The sequence below is a fragment of the Montipora foliosa genome, chromosome 1, assembly GCF_036669935.1.
Source record: "Montipora foliosa isolate CH-2021 chromosome 1, ASM3666993v2, whole genome shotgun sequence".
Taxonomy (NCBI): Eukaryota; Metazoa; Cnidaria; class Anthozoa; order Scleractinia; family Acroporidae; genus Montipora; species Montipora foliosa.
Genome location: NC_090869.1, coordinates 9,757,836 through 9,777,835, shown reverse-complemented (window position 1 = coordinate 9,777,835; position 20,000 = coordinate 9,757,836). Strand labels below are relative to the sequence as shown.

The 20,000-nt window shown below is 39.8% G+C and overlaps 1 protein-coding gene across 1 annotated transcript in view; it reads left to right on the top strand.

Annotated features, from left to right (window-relative positions):
* Positions 1-20,000, top strand: part of LOC137976337 (adenosine receptor A3-like) — a 60,288-nt gene that overhangs the window by 39,185 nt on the left and 1,103 nt on the right. Inside the window, exons 8-9 of the mRNA XM_068823695.1 lie at positions 3,691-4,713; positions 18,073-18,162. Coding sequence (XP_068679796.1) covers positions 3,691-4,713; positions 18,073-18,162 — 1,113 coding nt within the window. The remainder of the gene's footprint in view (positions 1-3,690; positions 4,714-18,072; positions 18,163-20,000) is intronic.

The window sequence follows — 20,000 nt, the reverse complement described above, 5'->3', positions numbered from 1 at the left end:
CCCTATTATTATTATTAAAACTCTAAGATAAAAACTTTAGGCACTGCCTACAAGCTCCGCTATAGTGCGTTCCATTAAAACCGGACCCTCATAAGGTTCCCCGGCTTCACTGTCGAAATCCTGTGGGGAATCCTCAGTGCACAGGGGAGCAACCCGCCTCGTTAAATGACTGCGATATAACGAACTTTACAGTTTAATATAATGGACATACCGTTTTCCAGGAGCGTTGATTAAAGGCATCATTCTCTTGAGACTTTTTTTTGGTGATAACCGCTCTTTTTTCAAAACCGCAGTCTTCCTCTCGACAACTACTACATTATCATCTGAGGTACTGGCTGGCAATTTTGTGGCATCAGCATAACTACCGGTACCCTGTAAAAAAAGTGTATCATGGTTTCGTCAACTTTTTAGCATCACATATTATTTTCACCCCCCCCCCCCCCCCTCCGACAGGTCTCCCCTGGTTATGGATATGGAATTGTTTTAGCCCAAGGTATTCTTCAGGAACATTAAAAACATTAGAAACATCTATTTACCGTATTTGTAGGGACAATAGCCACATAATGGTCTCCAGTATGCCCCAAAAATATTGTGCAAAAACAGATTCCTGAGCTTGGCCTCCCTGTTCTTATACAATCCTCCTCTCCCTGTATATAATAAAATACTTTTTAATGCCTTATTAAGTGGCCCGTCAGGCGCCAATTCATAAATTACCCTGTATTCTTGGTGAATGGTCGTGGTCGTCGTCGTCAGCTCTTGGCCGGCAAGCCCAGGCGTGATTCTGGAGTCACAGGAAGGCCAAGCGGCAGGCCATGGCATGTTTGAGTGGACGAGTGTGAAGTCGTGATGACGTCACAGGACACAAGACACTCAGGCGGTGGAGTTACAGGAAGACCAGGCAGTAAGTCAAGGCATAATGTATTTTTCACATATTTTATTCAATATATATTGGATGGTGGAGTAAAGTGTGATGCCATGATGACATCACAGGGGCACAGGAAGCCCAAACGATGGAGTCACCGGCCACCCAAGCGGCATATTTTTCATTTAATTTTTATTGGATGGTGGGGTAGATAAGCAGTGACGTCAATGAGGACGTCACAAAGGGCCGTTTGCTTCTTGTTACATTAAATTTTCGCGACGCGTTAAGCGCCTGCTTGCGTGTACTTGGGAAGACTTGCGATGACTTGCGATTACTTTCTTGCACTTTGATGGAGCTCAAAATCCACACACAAGTAGACGCAAGTTTTTCACCGTTTGCCCACCCAACGCAAGTGAACGCAAGATGGTCTCTTTAGCGCGAGTGCAAGTGTGCACTGAAGTGGCTTTTTTGAAACTTGCGTCCAACTTGCGTCTACTTGCGAGTCCGTTTGGCCGGGGGTTTAATTTCGCAAATTCCGCGAATTAATGTGACTAACATTATATTCTATAATATATTCTATATGAGTGAAAAACTTTTTGAACTATAAAGTTTTTTCATTCAGAAAATGTGTGTGGAGACGAGTTGTCTTATCTTGACGGTATTATTGTTTTTAATTAAGAATCGTCTTACCCCGTGTACAGTGAGTACAACGATTTCCTGGTGCATCACATCCGAGAATGCTTGGATAACCATGTTGGTTGCGAATTCGCCTCGCAATTTTGTGATAGCCTCTTCCCATTGAACGGGCTTTTTCTTGTCTGTGAAGTCCTCCTCGCAGAGGAAGCCAAGACGGTCGTTCCCCGCGTGCTGTTGATTAATTAATTATTTGTGATTAAGCGAGGGGAATAGCTTGTCGAACTAATATTTATTTCTTGATATTCGAATGATGAGCTGATAAAGTACATCATAGTAAATGGTTTCCTGTCTGGAAGCAGCGCAAAACATTTCACGTCATGTCCGCCATTTGTTGTTCCTTTTTTCATGGGTTTCTCCATTGCGACTCTTTCAGTCCTTAATTCACTTTGTCTGTAGAAAGCGAGGCGTAATTGAATGGCCATCAGTCTAGGATATAAAAGTAAAACGAGTACGGAAAGACTTCTTTCCTATCTATTTCTTTGCTGGTAATGACTATCAATGAAAATACTTACATCAAAGCGATGACTTAATAGATACTCAAAGGTCGCCTCCTTTAAGCACGCACCGTCTTGTTTCAGCTGGTGTGCAGCTGCCGAGAAAAAGCAGCCTCCATCTCCTTTTGGATTGAAGGAGACAATAAAGCCTTTCTGTTTCAATCGACTGCGAAATGATTTCATAGCCACGATAACAGAACAGAAAGAATAGTCCCGGGAGATGAGCAAGTAAAGCTGGAACGACGAGACAGTGGTTTTGACAGCAGGAAACTGCATTTGGTGCTGTCAATCAAAGCCACACGCCCAGACAATGTAGCTAGCCGTCTTCATTCGAATCTTGTGGGCACATAAAGCTAAGAATATCCTCTGAAATAATTTGATAATAATTTTGAATACTGAATTTTTCGACCCTCGACCATTTACCCACGACCCTCGACCATTTACCCTCGACCCTCGACCATTTACCCTCGACCCTCGACTAGTTACCCGCGACCCTCGACCATTTACCCTCGACCCTCGACTAGTTACCCTCGACCCTCGACCAAAAGGCAAACTCCACGAAATATTGACGGCTCGCGCATAGGCAAAACTATAAGAAGATCGCGATACGTGACTAGATTGACGTCATCGTTACTGTTTCACGCTCGGACCGCAGGGATATCTTGTATAAGAGTCCAAAACCACTGATCCTTACTTGCTTTTATTATTGTTTGACCTTGAAAAATACTTAAGATACAAAACAAAAGGGTGAGTAATTTATTTAGTTTTCTGAATAGCGTAGAATGTCTTTCGCTGTCCCTGTTTATTAAATAATAAACTCTTTTTAATCCGAAGTACTAAATTAGCATATGAAAAAAAAATCATATTATGACGGCGTCTGATCTTGTGTTGGCTTTAACGTTAACAACCAACGGCTTAACCGTGTTTGCGATTTCATTATATTCACAACGACCGAACGGAACTCAGTTTTGGACCTTTATTATTGTAGTCCGGTAGGGAATTCAGTTTCCATAAATAAATAACCATTGATTAGTTTTTACTTTTCTATAGCGAACCATTTTTGTCAATATCCAATAAAGGCTTTAGCTTCGCAAAGCTTATGAAGACTTTTTTACGTACTATGACGCCTTTTATTTTATAAAAGGAATTAGGTCAATTGTTTCCATTAGACAGCGTTAGTAATTTTCCAGTGGGAGATTCATAACATCTTGTGGTTCGTGTTAAAACATGATGGTTTCGGGTTTGCCTTTAGCTTTTGCCATCTGGCGGGCAGCTATGTCAGAAATGTCGGATGCATTAATACAAAGAAGATTGACATCGTAGATGTCATGTCAAAGAGAGTAGATTGTTTAAAATGTTGAACAATTGTACATGTTCTAGACCGTAAAATAAACGTGATAAAAGCGATGGACACAGTCAAAAAGTCAAAAAGTAAGTTGATGCAGAATGCTCAAGGACACGCATCTAGTAAGTATTTCTGAAAAGCGTGTTTCATAACACTTCCTTCAGAGCTAGATAATTAATTTTAATATATTCTAGTTATGAAGCGGTGAATCATAACAAACGCTAAGGCCAGAAGTGTCTATTCGTCTGTTACAATTTATCTTCTGAAACAGTGTATTTTCTTATCTCTTACAGATAAAATTGCAATGTTTAACATCACAGCACAAAGCACCCCGTTCTTTGAGAACGCAACGTCCCAAGACACGTTTCCACTGATACCAGTCGTAACAACTCTGTCGTTTCTCTCATTTGGTACGATATTAGGTAACAGTCTGGTTGTAACAGCTATAATCATTCATCCAGCTCTTCACAGCGTCACATATTTATCGATTTTCAGTTTGGCGGTTGCTGATCTTTTGGCTGGAATAGTCGCTATGCCGAGTTACATATTGAAAAAGTTCTCCTCGGGAGATTCTACTAATATTATCGTTTGCGATGTTTTTCGTTTTTCATATTTTCTCACTGGTTATGCCTCTATTCAAAGTTTGTCTGTTATCAGTGTCGAGCGAATGTTGGCTGTGAAATCTCCTCTGAGGTATAAAACCATAGTAACACATCGTAGAGTTTTTTTAGGATTGCTCTTGGCGTGGTTTGATTCAGTGATTATATCCTGTCTTCCTTTCATCCCTTGGAACCAGAACCTTCATAAAGAATGCAATTACAGTCCAACACGATGGTGGAGCGTCATGGTTATCATCTGCAATGTCATTGTTCCGTTTATGGTCATCGTTGGTTGCTATACATATTTATATCTCACAGCAAAGAGTCATGTAAAGAAGATACTGAGTGACAGAACTTGTTCGGGTGGCAATGATCGCTTGAACCGGTCGAGACAAACCAATGAACGCCGAGCAAGCCTGACAATATTAATTGTGATTGGAGTTTTTGTAGCATCTTGGTTTCCATCGTGTTTTTATTACTTTCTCCAGACAACTTGCCCACAGTGTTTCTCAGAGTCCTTCAAGCCCTTGCAAGGCATATTTAATGCCTGGGTTAAGATATTGACTTTCACTTCATCTTTTGCCAACCCATTAATTTACTGCTGGAGGAGCAAGCATTTTAGAAGTGCTTTCCTTCGGATTCTGAGACGGATGACGGTTCATTATTCCAGGGTGAATAGAGGAGATTCAGTGGTAGAGAGAGCGACATGCGGACGAGGTAGTACAATCAATGAAGCTGTAGACGCCTTTAAATCGAAAATGGACGAGGGAAAATATGTCCTGAAAGTAGAAGGATAAGAAGAGTGTGCTTTACTTTACTTTACTTTACTTTTACTTTTACTTTTACTTTACTTTACTGGACTGACTTGACTTGACTTGACTTGACTTGACTTGACTTGACTTGACTTGACTTGACTTGACTTGACTTGACTTGACTTGATTTGACTTTACTTTACTTTTCTTTAAGTATTGACAGGAGTACCCTTAACAGGAAATACCTCCCTAACGGAAGGGTTACCTACAAGTTACAACAAGTAAGAATAGACAGATAAAATCATAAATACACTGACAAGTGGAAATTATAAACATTAACAAACTAGAAATAAGATTAATTATTAGATTAGTAAGAAAAATAAATTAAGTGAATGTAAAAATATCCTTCTGGTGTAGATAGGATTTTAATCGATCCTTAAATTCATTTAAAGATTCAGCTTTTTTTTAGATATAAAGGAAAAGAGTTCCATGATTTCGCTTCTCTAAAAAAATAAGAAAATTTTAAATTATTAGTTCCTGCATATCTAATTTTTGAACTGGCAATTAGCATGTCTGAGATTATATTTAGAACTGTCAGCTGTCACAAGATAATAAGACAAATCCAAATCACATAAGCCCAGCTAGCAAGCACTTAAAAAGGAAAACGAAGTCCATAAAACGTTTCCTCGAAGCCAAGGAAAGAAGATTCAGTTTCTGAAGTCTCTCTGCATAAGGCCTGTCCTTTATAATCAGTTTTGTAGCTCTTTGCTGGACTCTTTCGATTGTGTTAATCAAAAAGTGTTGATGTGGAGACCAGACCTGGCAGGCAAATTCAATATGTGGTCTAACTAGATGAATGTATAATTTGAGTAGCACATGGGGTTGGGTACAAGTACCGCAAGATCTCTTGATCAAACGTATGACTATATTTGCGATCTTCACTTTGGCCATGATACGATTATGCCAGGACAGGTTGTGACTTATTAACACCCCTAAGTCTTTTTCTTCTGTTGGCAATGGAATACCCTCAGTTCCAAGGCTGTAAGAGGTATCTAATCTATTTCTTTTGTCAGTGTTCTTCGGTCCAATTGGCCTCGTATAACTCGTATAACTCTGCTGCATTTTGCGTCATCGGCATCGAACGGTAATAAAGCATCATGAGATAGTTCTGATCCGATGCTGTTAATGTAAATAACAAATTTAGTAGGACTGATCATGGAGCCTTATGCGACACCGGAAGATAAGTATTTCCAATCTGAGGAGAACGCGTCGAGGGACAATCTCTTCCGTCTGTCTGTGAGGTAGCTACCTATCCAGTGCAACAAAGGATCATTACGAATACTTAGAGGATAATAAATTTTAAATCCTCTTTTTTCCGCACTCACCTCGACAGAATCAAGCCCTTTAAACTAAGGGACTCCGTCCCCGGAAACGAAGGACGCCAGCGCACATACGCGATGTACGACGCTGTCCATCCAGTGCCGGAATGTGGCCGCGAAACGAGCAACAAAACAGGAAAAAATGAGCTGAAAACAAGAAACCTTCAAGGAGATTGGCTTGTACACTTCGACTGTTTGGTATCTGTAACTGTAGCCAGTTTCTGTTAGCTGTCCAGGCCTCCGCCTTTGTTTTGGCGCCCTGGTCACGTGACCATGTAGTTTTGCCGTAGCGTGGTCGCCGAGAGATTCACAGTACTAAGAAATTTAGATCGTTTCGGGCGCTCGTTTAGCGTATTTTTTCTAGAATCTATTCGATCCCAAGGCTGGACAAGGTTAGATTCCATTTGTTTTCAGTTTTTGCTGCATTTATGTGATTCGTATTTGCTTTATATTCGAGTATATTTACGACACCGATCGTCACCCTAATTAGTCTTTTCTGTTTGCATTGTTTTCCTTTATTTCTTTAGTTTTACGGCTTTGTTTTGGTCAGTAAATTACTCTAGCTATAACTGCATCGGTTTGTTTGATCATTTGTGGTTACAGTATCGGCTTGGTAACCCTGCCCGGTTAAGTCCGCTAGGTTGAAGCCGCGCCAACACCAAAATCTTCTATTTTCCCATTCCCTGATTTTCGGATATAGTTGATTTTGATTTCCCTTCGATTTTTTCCAAGACTGTATCTGTAGATTCCTTTTTTCGACTTTCATAAGCATACAATCTCTATTATGTTACAAGCAAGAGTTTTACATAATCACACACAAAAAAAATACTTTTCTAATAAACATGATGGTGACATACGCACTCTAATACGGAAAATCTCGGTTTCTCTTTCGCATATGTCCTGTTCACAGAGTCGATGTTACCATCCCACCAAGCCACGTTCTCAAAAGTTCAACTTCGTACACCAACACATCCCGCGTAAATGACTTCAGGCGTTTTCTTGTTTGGGTATCAAAACGAAGATATTAGGGAGCTTAAGCAACGACAACGGCGACGGCAACAAGAACGTCACAAATTTGCTTATTTAGAGGGCAAAAACAATAGCTTTGCACGCTCTGCGCGAGCGTTTTTCATTTGTTTTTATTTTTTTGCCTTCGTCAGCAAAACAACAATGTGAAATAGCCAAATTTGAGGTTTTATGAAGAACGTTTGCACTTGTGGATAAATTCTTATTTTCTCCCTAAATGAAGTGCCGTTCCGACGAGTGTCATTTTTGGGGAACTAACGCACCCTTGTCACATTAAAAAGGTTGAAAAGTCACGAAGCGATTCAAATATCGCGAATTTATATGATGAGATGATATTTTCGTTGCCGTCGCCGTGTCGTTGCTTAAACGTTTCCAATTACCTGGCCACGCTGGGACACGAATTTTATCTTCGAGTGCTAATAGTAGCAACTTAAGGACGGTGCCTACTAATGCAAAGGTATTTTTGCCCCGGTTTGTGATTATGCGGGAAATGCAGATCTTAACAAGTGTTATTGAAATCGAAAAAGAAAATTTGGGGTAACCACGCATTTTTCAAAGATAATTAATGAACAAGATTTGTAAAAGCTTTAAAATACAAAGCCACGTATGACGTTCTTTCTCAAATTGAAGCTTAATTATCTCTGAATAATGCATGGTTGCCTTCAATTTCCTTTTTAAATACCAATAAAACTTACTAAGATCTACTTTCTCTGCCTAATTTAAACTGCGCAAAAATATCCCTGTAGTTACTCTGTATCGGATAAAAATAATCCCGAGTCTAGCCGCCTTATCCCAAAAGCTGCATTCAATTGCCCAAGGCTTGGGGCTAACGATCTATAGAATGAAGGGGGTAGTTTCTAAAGAAACTGTGGTGCTGCGTCGGTGGGGAAGTAGTATACAAAAAGTTGGTTTTATCAACGGAGTTGATAATGTAAATTGGCCACCGTACAGAGATTCTAAAAGCTGACCTTTCGAGCGTTAGCCCTTCGTCAGAGCGAATCGAGGAATTATGGGTTACGTGTAGTTTTTATAGTAAAGTAGGAGCTACGCTATTGGTGGTAACATGGCAACGTGAAAAATAGGAATATATTAGTTAAATGAAAAGCGTTCGTTAATACCGTGAGGATTACGGGTGCCGATTTGGAAGATGAATTTTTGTTCTAGATTCTTGCGGCTTTCCGTCGTGCCGCCTTGCCGAACTAGTTTTAACGCTTAATTGTTTTTCATTCGCCGGCAACTATTACAAACAAATTAATGGTGTAGCGATGGGCACAAGAATGGGACCTAGCTATGCCAATCTTTTTGTAGGATATGTTGAACACCAAATTTTTAATCAGTACAGCGGCCCCAAACCTGAACTCTACGGCCGCTACATCGACGTTTGCATCGGCGCTATTTCATGATATGATATGATATGATATGATATTTTATTATTTATGCACGGTAAAATCATCAGCTAAGATTACAAACAATGCTAAAATCTAAATTACAAAAGGTAAAATTTTAAAATGATTACAATAAAATACAATTAAACTATATTAATTCTAAAGCTGCTTTCCATGAATGCCGTGCTTTATACTAAAATATGTCTTTAATCAGATTTTTGAAAAGCCCAAGTCTCGCTTTGAGGGGTAAGCTATTCCAGACAGTAGCACCTCTATAGCTGAAGCTGTTTCTATAATAATTTGTCCGCGGAAACGGAACATTAAGCTTTCTTTCAGAGTCTCTTAAACTATAAACAGATTCGCGGTTTGTAAATTTAGAACATAGATATTCCGGTGCTAGCCCCTGAAGACACTTATACACCATTGTGGCCAGCGCAATTTGTTGCTGGCTAACTAGATTTTTCCAGCCTAAAATTTTGAATAGCTCGCTAGCATTTGCATCAAAATTAGAGAAGGTCAAAACTCTGGCTGCTCTATTTTGCAGTTTTTGTAATTTGTCATGTAACGTGATACCACAGTTTCCCCAGACGACATTGCAGTAGTCCAAGTGCGGTTGAAGTAAAGCGTGATAAATAGAGCGCAATGTCGTCTGAGGAACGAGATGCCTTATACGTTTGAGGGCTCCAATTCCAGAAGCTACTTTCTTTGTCAGTTTTAATTATCGACATGGCTACTCCAGTTAAGATTATTATCAATAAGCACGCCCAGGGATTTAGCAACAGAAACTTGAGTGATAGGAGCACCATTAATCTCGGGAATTGGAGGATTTGTGAGAGCATACAACCTCTGCCTTGATCCAATCAACATAAATTCGGTTTTTGTCATGTTCAGGGTAAGTTTGTTTGCTATCAACCATTTTTTAACATTTTCTAGATCATGGTTAAGTCTTGATTCTATGTCGCCTGTATTGTCACCCGCATATGTTAGGTGGGTGTCATCTGCGTACATCCATGGCACACAATTCGTTAGACAGTTTGGCAGATCATTGATATATAGCAAAAACAACAATGGACCCAAAATAGTCCCTTGAGGGACGCCGCAACTTAGTGAGCAAGTTTTAGAAAGTGATCCATTAATGGAACACCTTTGAGTGCGGTTGTCCAAATAGGACTTAAACCAGTTGTAAGAAATGCCATGTATGCCGTAATTATTTAATTTAGATAAAAGGATCTCGTGATTAACCGTATCGAAAGCTTTTTTTAGGTCTAGGAAAACAACAGCGTTTATTTTTCCCCGGTCAATGTTGTAAGCCCAAGTATCCGTAGCCCGAAGTAGAGCCGTAACGGTGGAATGAATAGAGCGAAAACCAGATTGGCATTTACATATTACGTTATGCTTTGTTAGGTACGCATATAATTGGTTATAAACTATTCTTTCGAACACTTTGGCTATAACCGGGATAACGGAAATTGGGCGGTAATTGTTTAGGTCATCACGTTCCCCTTGTTTGAATAGTGGAGTGACCCGTGCACACTTCCAGTCGTCTGGGAACACACCTACATTTAATGACTGATTGAAAATATAGCACAGTGGTTTGCAAATAAGATCCGCGCATTCACGAATAAGTCGAGAAGAAATTTTGTCAAGGCCGACTGCCTTTGATTTTTTCAGTTTATTCAGCAGTGAAAATACTTCATTTGTGGAGGTTGGGCGGAACTGAAACTCCTTATCCGTGCTAGTGAGATAATTCAGATAGCTGTTGCCATCTGAAGAAGGAATATCACTAGCAAGTTTCGGGCCAATGGTAGCAAAATAACGATTAAATTCGTGCGCTATTTTTGCTGGAGCTGTTACTGATTGCTCATTTACATTCAGTTGTTTCACAGACGTTTCCACGAAATTTCGGGAAGACAGCTCATTGATGATCTGCCAGGTTTTGCGAGAATCACCCTTATGCTCGTTTAGCATATTTTGATAATAAACTTGCTTCGCTAGCCTAGTCACACTATTGACTTTGTTCCGCTGTCTTTTAAAGTGAACCCAATCATTAGGATTTTTTGATCTAATTGCTCTGAGTTTCAAAATATCTCGATCGTGCATCTGTTTTTTAAGCTCAGAAGTAATCCATGGGGAACCCCGCGCGCGAACACGAGTGGTTCTCAATGGAGCGTGCTTGTTAACAATAGCCAAAAAGGATTCCTTCCATTCATTCCACATATCATTTGGATTGGAAGAATTGTTTATGTGATCCCAATCTTGAGATGCGACATCGCTACGAAATTTATCACGGTCAAAACTTCGAAAATTCCTATAGGTTATATTAGTGTGACCCTTACTCTGTCCATTAATGGCTAATTTTCGATAGACATAGATCATGCTGTGATCGCTAATGCCAATATGACGCACACCTGAGCATAACACCTTGTCAGGACAGTTAGTAAAAATTAAATCAATCAATGTTGCAGAAGTTTCGGTTATTCTTGTTGGTTCTGTTATGAGTTGTTGAAGACCATAAACATCCGTGATAGTTAATAATTTGCGTGTATCGCTGTCAAACTGGGATGCGGCCATATTGCAATTTAGATCCCCTAAAAGGTAGAATTCAGTATTAAGGGAATCCAATTTCCCAATCAACTCTTCCAAAGGTGAAAATATACTAACAAGCGAATTAGGTGGTCTATACCACGTAGCAACAATAAATGATTTAGAACGAGGTCTGCGTATTTCAATACAAAGGTTCTCAAGACTGTCCATGCAAAGATCGTTGCGCACCGAAAAGTTAATTGACTTTTTTACATAAAAGCAAACGCCCCCACCTCTATATGAAGTTCTATCACGTCTAACTATATCATAACCAGAGATACTGACCTCATTATCGGTGATGTATTCATTTAGTTTAGTCTCGTTATTTGCGAGAACATCCATATCGTTACTTACGAGAAAGATCTTGAGTTCATCAAGATGAGTGGTCAATTTATTTATATTCAGCGAGGCCAGCTTAAAACCGCGTTTGGAGGGCAATACTCGAGAACGATCAATAGGATTTTGAGTCGGACTTCTCGATGACTCCTGACTGTTGCCTTCCAACGGCACAGCATTAATGGAAGGCATAGTAAAAGTTCAATGAGCTAGACCATGATAAAAATTCTTAAAAATACGCTTGTTACCTGCAAAATTCAGGTGTAGACCTCCACGGTTTAACCCCTTTTCGTTTATATTATTGTGTTCAATAAATCTCCAATCATTCTGACGGCAAAACTTCGTCAAGTGCTTGTTCACCTCTGAGACTTTATCATTAAGCTTGTCCTTTCGTGTTACAAGTCCTGAGACTATGACTTGAGCTTCGGAAGACCCCTCTATCTGTTTAGCGAGATCAACAATAGCTTCTGCAACTTCTTTAGATGTTTTGCCGTTTTTAGCCTTCAGATCGTTTGTACCTACATGTAGCACCACTTCATCAGGCTGGAGCTCTAAATTAGGCTTTATGTAATCTCTCATGGCTTTGGTTGTGGCTCCAGAAAATGACTTTACCACCACTCGGTGCCCTACTGCTTTCGCTAATTTCTTACCGTGAATATCCTTGACCATGGAGTCCCCAATCAATAGGGTTGTAAACTTACTGCTGGTACTCCTCTCTCTGCCGACCTCACAGCGTAAATCATCGTTAGCAGAAGTTTCGCTTGGTTCACTAGGATTACTGCGTGACGACCTATATGACGCCCGTTGATGGTTTTGCCGTCGCCGGATGATTTTGTGTGTTGCTGCCTCTGTCTCTGTTGGATCATCTTGTGCATCACTGAGGATCTCAAACCTGTTACGCGTCACGATATTATTCTGAGTTGACATTTTACGTTGGTTGCGTTTATTACACCCAACATTCGTGCCCGAGTTTTTCACTTGATAAAAACACTCGTTTGTCTCTTGCTGGTGATGGGAGTCTTCTTCGTTCTTTTCTTGTAAAATAAGCCTCAATGCAAGCCTTAGTGAGTCATTTTCCTGTTCCAATGATACAGCACGATTTTCGAGAGACAAACATTTCTCCTCAAGTTCTTCGATAACTCTCTCTTTTTTGCATATAGATGATTCCAGTTTCTCACACCTCCCTTTGTATTCACAAAGTTCGGCGCTAACAGCAAATTTCTCTCGATTTTGGCAATTTATCGAGAGCAGATTAGAGTTGGCTTCTACCTTTTTCTGTAGAATAAGGAGGTCAAGTTTTATACCTTCCATTTCAGCAACTAATTCAGTATTAGATCTCTCTTGGCTGGAAAATACTGGTCCCGCTTCGGCTACCCTTGGTTGATTAGCATAAATGTCGTTGGCTTCAAACAACAATGGATTTACTTGTTCGACCGTTGAAGAGACATTCGAGCCCGTTGAATCGGTTCTCTCTGCGTTGTCTTGAACAAGTTTGGTCAAGCTGCCTTTTAAAACGGGTCCATCTCGCCCCTGGAAGGCGAGAGTGAGTTGCTTTTTACTGTACCAAGTAATAGTGAGGTTGTTGACAGAGCTTTTAAATTGTTTCGAATTTCCGCCGGGCGACGACCATTTGCCTTGTTGTTTCAAACCCTTCTCAACGAAATGTTTTAGGGATTCAAGATCACTAATCCACGTTAACTTGTCACCTTTGAGCCGAAGGTATTGTAAATAAGAGCCGTCGAAGTTAAGGTGATTCCCGGGTAAAAGAACCCGTCATAGATTTCCGATGAAACTTGGTATGATGACATTACAGTACAAGGAGATGTTAAAAAGGTAATAAAAAGAGGGGGTCACCGTGCTTGTTTTCATGCCACGATGCTGACAAATATGGTTATTTAGGTGACTTTTGGTTATCTCAGTGCACAACAAACAAGATCGATTATTTTTCAATGTGGCGTGCTATATCACACAGAGTTCGACTTTCTTTGATTGCTTATTCATCTACGTCCCAGAAAAAATGGCTTCAAATACCCTGCATTATTAATTGATATTTTTATCCTTTAAAGGAAACATAATTTGGACTTGCTCTGCTGGGCCCGTTACGTCTCTATCTGTAGCATTTATTTCATTTGCCAAAAAAGTAGCTATAGATTCCTGCCAAATTTTTTCTCAGTTATTGCGGATATTGTTCTCATTGAATTTATAAAATAAAAAGTGGGGGTCACCGTGCTCGTTTAAGAGAAAAGGAGCTTTTATCTCGCTATCGAGCTTAGTTTGAGGGAAATCCCTTATGTTTTGTACGCGCGCGCGCTCATGTGCGCGTGCTGATTACGCAAAAATCGTGCGCAGTAGGAATGCGCAATGCAAAACCAGGGAATCACCTTAAGCGGGAGAGACTCGTTATCTGTCATCATGTCCTCAACAAGCACCAAGCATCTAGCAGAGAAGAACTCAATCATTTTATAATTCTTTTCATCCGGCTCTTAAATGTACCTGGGAAATTTCGGAAACTTCATTGGCTTTCCTAGATATCAAAGTTTCTATTAGTGGCAACGTGCTATGTACCAGTGTGCACTACAGATTCTCACAGTTATTTGCTGTATTCATCATCATATCCATCACATGTCAAGAACTCCATTCCTTATTCTCAATTTCTTAGACTTCGACGTCTATGTAGTGATGACTCCGTTTTTTCCAGCAAATCAGAGGAGATGTGCCAGTTCTTCGAAAAACGTGGCTATCCTGTCTCTGTGGTCAAAGCGGGCCATCATCGCGCCCAACAATTTGATCGACAGTCGTCATTAAAAACGTCACAGAAAGATAAGAATGACAGAATTCCATTCACCCTCACTTTCCATCCTCATAATCACGCAGTCAAAAGCATCATTCTTAGTAATTTTAAATTACTCCAAAATGATCCCGAGACTGGTAGAATCTTTTCGCAACCTCCACTTATTTCATTCAAACGCGACAAAAACGTAGGCAACTTTTTAGTTAGAAGCGCGCTCAAAACCAACGAGCAACCCGGCACTTTCAAATGCGCGCGCTCACGATGCAAAACTTGTCTTTTCATTGTTAACACTAGCAAGATATCGGGACCTAAGCGATCTGTTAAGATCACCGATCGTCTCACATGTACCTCCGCAAATGTCATTTATTGCATAACCTGTACGTTATGCAATAAATTATACATTGGCGAGACAGGTAGACGACTAGGTGACCGATACCGCGAACACCTTCGCGATGTTGAGAAGAATGACAAAGATGCATCTAAGCCAGTCGCTCGTCATTTTAATCTCCCTAACCACTCCAAAAAACACATGTCTATCTGCGGCCTTTCCCTACATCTAGGTACGACGGAAAGCCGCGAGAATCTAGAACAAATATTCATCTTCCAAATCGGCACCCGTAATCCTCACGGTATTAAAGAAAGCTTTTCATTTAACTAATATATTCCTATTTTTCACGTTGCCATGTTACCACCAATAGCGTAGCTCCTACTTTACTATAAAAACTACACGTAACCCATAATTTCTCTATTCGCTCTGATGAAGGGCTAACGCTCGAAAGGTCAGCTTTTAGAATCTCTGTACGGTGGCCAATTTACATTATCAACTCCGTTGATAAAACCAAATTTTTGTATAACGATCTATCGACATGACCAGGAGCTGCAACGTTGTCACAAATGGCTTGCCCTTCACATTTTATCGTTTGTTGAATAAGTTGGTCAGTGGCTTATGCTAAAACAACTCGACGACTTACTCTCAGTTAGTTTCTATCAATTTTGTTAGTTGGTTTGGGGATGCAAACACTTGAGCCTTGACATATTATATATAGGTAGTTACTGTATATTGACCACGACAAAGTTTTGGAATGTTGGAAAAGACATTAACGGACCTGTCAAACATTACAATTCGTTTCATAGGATAAACCAAGTTTATTTAAAAAATTAATAAAAAAACCAAAATATACAATACAAACAAACAAATGAAGATAATAGTATTTGCAACTTTGTTTAACAAATTAACTTAACAAGGATAAGAGGTATTCCTATGCCATTTAGGTAAACTAAACACTGTGACTCAGACTGTAGTAGTAGGAGTCACAGTAAAATTTTGTCCACCATTTAGTATTGTATATAATCAGAAGCTCATAAGCTTCAGATATAATATAATGTTGAATATGACAGGGTAAAGCTAACACAACAGCACTCAGTCCAAATTAATTAAAAATATTTTAACAGACCAAGTTCAATGCGAGCACAAATATATTCAGTCTGTGACACTTAACAGACACTTTGAGATCTACAAATGCTGGCGTGCGAGAGTACTAAAATGACTTCTCTTTGGTTTAGCCAGCACTAAATCTTCAGGCTGATAAATGTTGGCTTGCATGAGCAAAATAACTACCCTTTATGCACACTTGAAAAATTAACGAAAGAAATGAAGTTGTAATAGGTTTCGTTTTTATTACAGAGCCAGATTTTCGACAATGCAAACAAATTAACAATATCAACATTCAGTACCAGCCAAAAATAAAAGAAAACTTACCTCGGCGTCTCAAAGCAGAAGAAAACAAAACAACATTTTCTCGAAAGCAGCAAATCGTGAACACAAGTAACAGCACAGGTGGCTCAAAAACTCCGGTGGGTATAAAACACAGCTCACCTTCCACAGGTCACTCGTTGCACGTCATTGTTCTACCTTTTGAAAAAGTAACCCTAACTCTCAATTTGGCTAACCCTAGGCCTAAGGTTATATAGTTGGTGACAAGTCATAGCTCCCTTTATAGTACAAATTTTCCGCTCCACCCCTCCCCGGACTTGAAGAGCTTTGTTGCTGGGAAACACGGCTCACGATTTCGATATAAAATGCGAAGAAAAATCCAGACCTGTTTCCACCGAGATACAGCTATTAGGCGTAACATTAGATAATAAGTTGAAATTCGACTCTCATATCGCATCTATCTGCCGAAAGGCAGGAATACAAGTAAGCGCCTTAAATAGGCTTAAGAATGTTCTGCTTTATAAAACCAAGGAAGCACTATATCGTGCTTTTATCTTACCGCATTTTGATTATTGTAGCCAGATATGGCACCATTGTGGAGCCAGGGACACCAAGAAACTAGAGAGAGGAAATGAACGTGCGTTTAGATTTGTATATAATGAAAAGAAAGGCTCTTACGATAGATTGCTAAATTGGATTGGTTTGCATAGCACACTAGAGGGACGTCGTATCCAGGACATGTTATTAATCACAATAAAAAGTTGCTTCCAGGAGAAGGCAACACCCCCCCCCCCCCCCCCCCTCCCTCCTCCCTCATTGCGACCCTACTTAAGGTAAAGGACACATAATATAACTTAAGGGGCACGAACATGCTCTCATTACCCAAAGTAAGGGGATCGAGCTTGGCTTGCTTTCTGTTTTCTCCTAAACGAGGTTGGTTACCTATCTTTTTCTTGGCATAATTTTATTCTCTTACTCCTCCTCTTTGTGCTGTAAAAAAAATTGAAAAATTTACATCAGAAAAAAAGTTACAGCGAAAAAAGTATTCGCAACCATCACTCGTGGACACAAAATTATCTCCTCGAGATCACGCACCCGAGGAATATTTGTAATCAGTGCCGTTTCAAGACGTGTGCCTGTGCCATAAAATAAACATTAAATTATTCCTTTTGAACAATACAATACACCTGTTTTGTTGTTTCAAGAATTACGTCAAAGTTGTGCTTCCTGTTCCTGCAAAACGTAGCGTGAACCGATGGAACAAACTTGTCCTTGATAGGTGAAGTTGCAATGATTAAATGAGTAACTTGAGTAAGTTATATCTCGCAAACGAGCTTATGGACCTACGTTTTTGATTGCAAATTTCGAGTCACCATAATGTAGGGAACAATCGAGAAAAGTTTAAAGAAAATCTTACCACAACTTCTAATACTAAGGAATCACCTTAAGAACAGAATTGGAATCACGCTTTAACAACACTAACATAAAATAGTTTATTACATTCCGCTGACATTCAAGCTTGTTGTTGAGTGTGTTTTTTTTTATATGCGCGCTCCCCTCATTTCTCTATCCCATAATAACGAGTATCTGTCATAATAACTACTTCCCTTTCCGGTACACTACATCTCCCCTTACTTACTAGAAATAGTGTTCACTAGAGCTGCCCCCGCTTTTTATAACCTGTTTATGGGATGTGTATTTAATATAAATACTGTGCATAAGACCCACTACAGACACATTTCTTACTTTTTCAACAAATCTTCTTTATCCTTGTATGTATACACGCGAGGAATCCTAGAGTGCCTCCTCGGGTCTGGGCCAAAACCCTGCGGGGGCTATTGGAAGACTTACAATGATAGCATGAACAATGAAGTTCATTCAAGCTTGTTGTTTTTTTTTTTAGCTCGCTCCCCTTATTTCTCTTTCCCATTATAACGAGCATCTGTCATAATAACTACTCCGTTTCCGGTACACTACAGATAGATCTTCGAACATGTCGCTGGCCGAGTTTGTGGCGGATTGAACGATTTTAGCTACATTTTTTGGCTCGATTTCTCGGTTCGCTCGGTCGATCGACTGGTGAACGTTTTCTTCCTTCTCTCTTTTTCAGAGAAAGGTCTTCGGTTGAGGATATCTCGCGAAATAGAAGACAGATTGTCACCAAAGTACCAAAGAACGGTCACAAAGAGACAACAGCCAGGTAAGTACAACAATAGTCCTTATTTCTTTAACTAAGCCTTCTGATTTGTATCGACAAAAACTCGCCATACAGAGCTTGGGCCACCTGTGGTCACAAAGGCAACAAGATGGCAGCCATTTCTTTGCCACGTGCTAGTACCCAAGCCTCTGCAAACTCTTAAAGATCACCTGATCGTTCTCGTATACCGACAAATATAAATACCTCTGCTGCAACTCAGTGTAGGCAAATCCCACACAAAAACCACCAACAACACCCACCTACTCGCTCTGACGAAGGGCTAACGCTCGAAACGTCTTTCACGATGGTAATTCGACCTTTATCAACTCCGGACAAAAACCTACACGGTTCCACCTTGCGTTCCGGACAATATGTGTGTGTGAAATTTGCAGGAAACCTAACTATTTTCGACCTATTAATGTCTTCGATCGTACGGTAAAAATAGCGCGAGAAAAACGTTTGGGCTAAACTGTCACGTACGGTAGCTGTTGTGTATTATTTTTGCATGGAAAAGCGCTTGTCAAAAATACTTTTTTCAAATCCTTTCCGAAGTATCCTCCTTGAGAGTGGATACTTTTGATGATGCATATGATTTGTTTTGTTCTTTCATGGACACGAAACCAGACAAGGCGTATTTTCGTGAACACGTCCTTGACAAAGATCATGACCCATGTGTTTACATAGGAACTTTTTGTAAGAAAAATATGTATTACTGCAGAATTAAACGACAGATATCGGGAAGTTACTTTCAGAGCTTCAACGGATCGAGGAGTTGGAAGGGAATGACTATAAGCCTGCAAGATTTTTTTCAGTTAGACGCAAACTCCGTATCTAATATTCTTTTTTCACTGGACACAGAGTATCATAAGATGGCTCTCCAAGCAGTGATATTCGCAATGCATTCTAGAGCTGAGACATACAACCTTGACATAAATCCTACCCGAGCAGTTCAGTTTCTTTCTAAATCGATTCTAAAGTAGTTGCAGCTTTTGAGGAAAGCGAGAGGGTACTGAATGCATCAAAAGACATATATAAGCTTCGAACACGTGAGCGGATCAGTAAAGTTGAAGATAAAATTAAAGGTATTGATCAAAAGGTTGCGAAGCAATGGATTCTACTTTCTCAAAAGAGAATGCTTGATCTTAAGGGTGAGAGAAATGCTTTAAAAGAGCGAGTAGAAGAACTATCCAAAACACTTGACCACATTGATGATCAAAATACAAGCAGAAACGTCAAACAAGCAACAAAAAGAATAGCACATGGCTTGAGTCACATCGAGTCAAGAGGCAAAAACTAGGGGCAGGTCCACCTTGCCTACTTGATGCAGAAGATGAAGATTTTAATGCAAAAGCTGTTGAAGCTAAAAGCCCCTGCCATGGAAGAAATCACGAAACTACCTTTTTCACACATCACGGGGTAAAAACGAGGAACTTTTTATCACTAGTACAGTATTCTCTGTTGAAAAGAGGCAAGAAAATGATCAAATCTCCAACCACTGTTACAAATAGAGGGAAACCAAGAAATGTGAGGAACAAGCAAGCAAAGGCGCATAAACATGGGAAGTGGTTATGGTGTGCTAAGGAACCTCCCAAGACTGAGGCACATGACACAGAGTCAACAAATCATGAGCGTGCGCACATCGAAAACGCAAAGTTTAGTATGCTTGATAATGATCAAAAGCAACACAGTGTTTTCATCAGGTATAAAGAACAAAATCTAATAAGACCAACATAATTCAATGATACTTTTTAACTGAACTAGTCTCTGTATATTGTTGAATTGTTTAATTTGTGGTATTTTAATTATTATTTTTCAATATGGATGACAAAGCATACTTACGA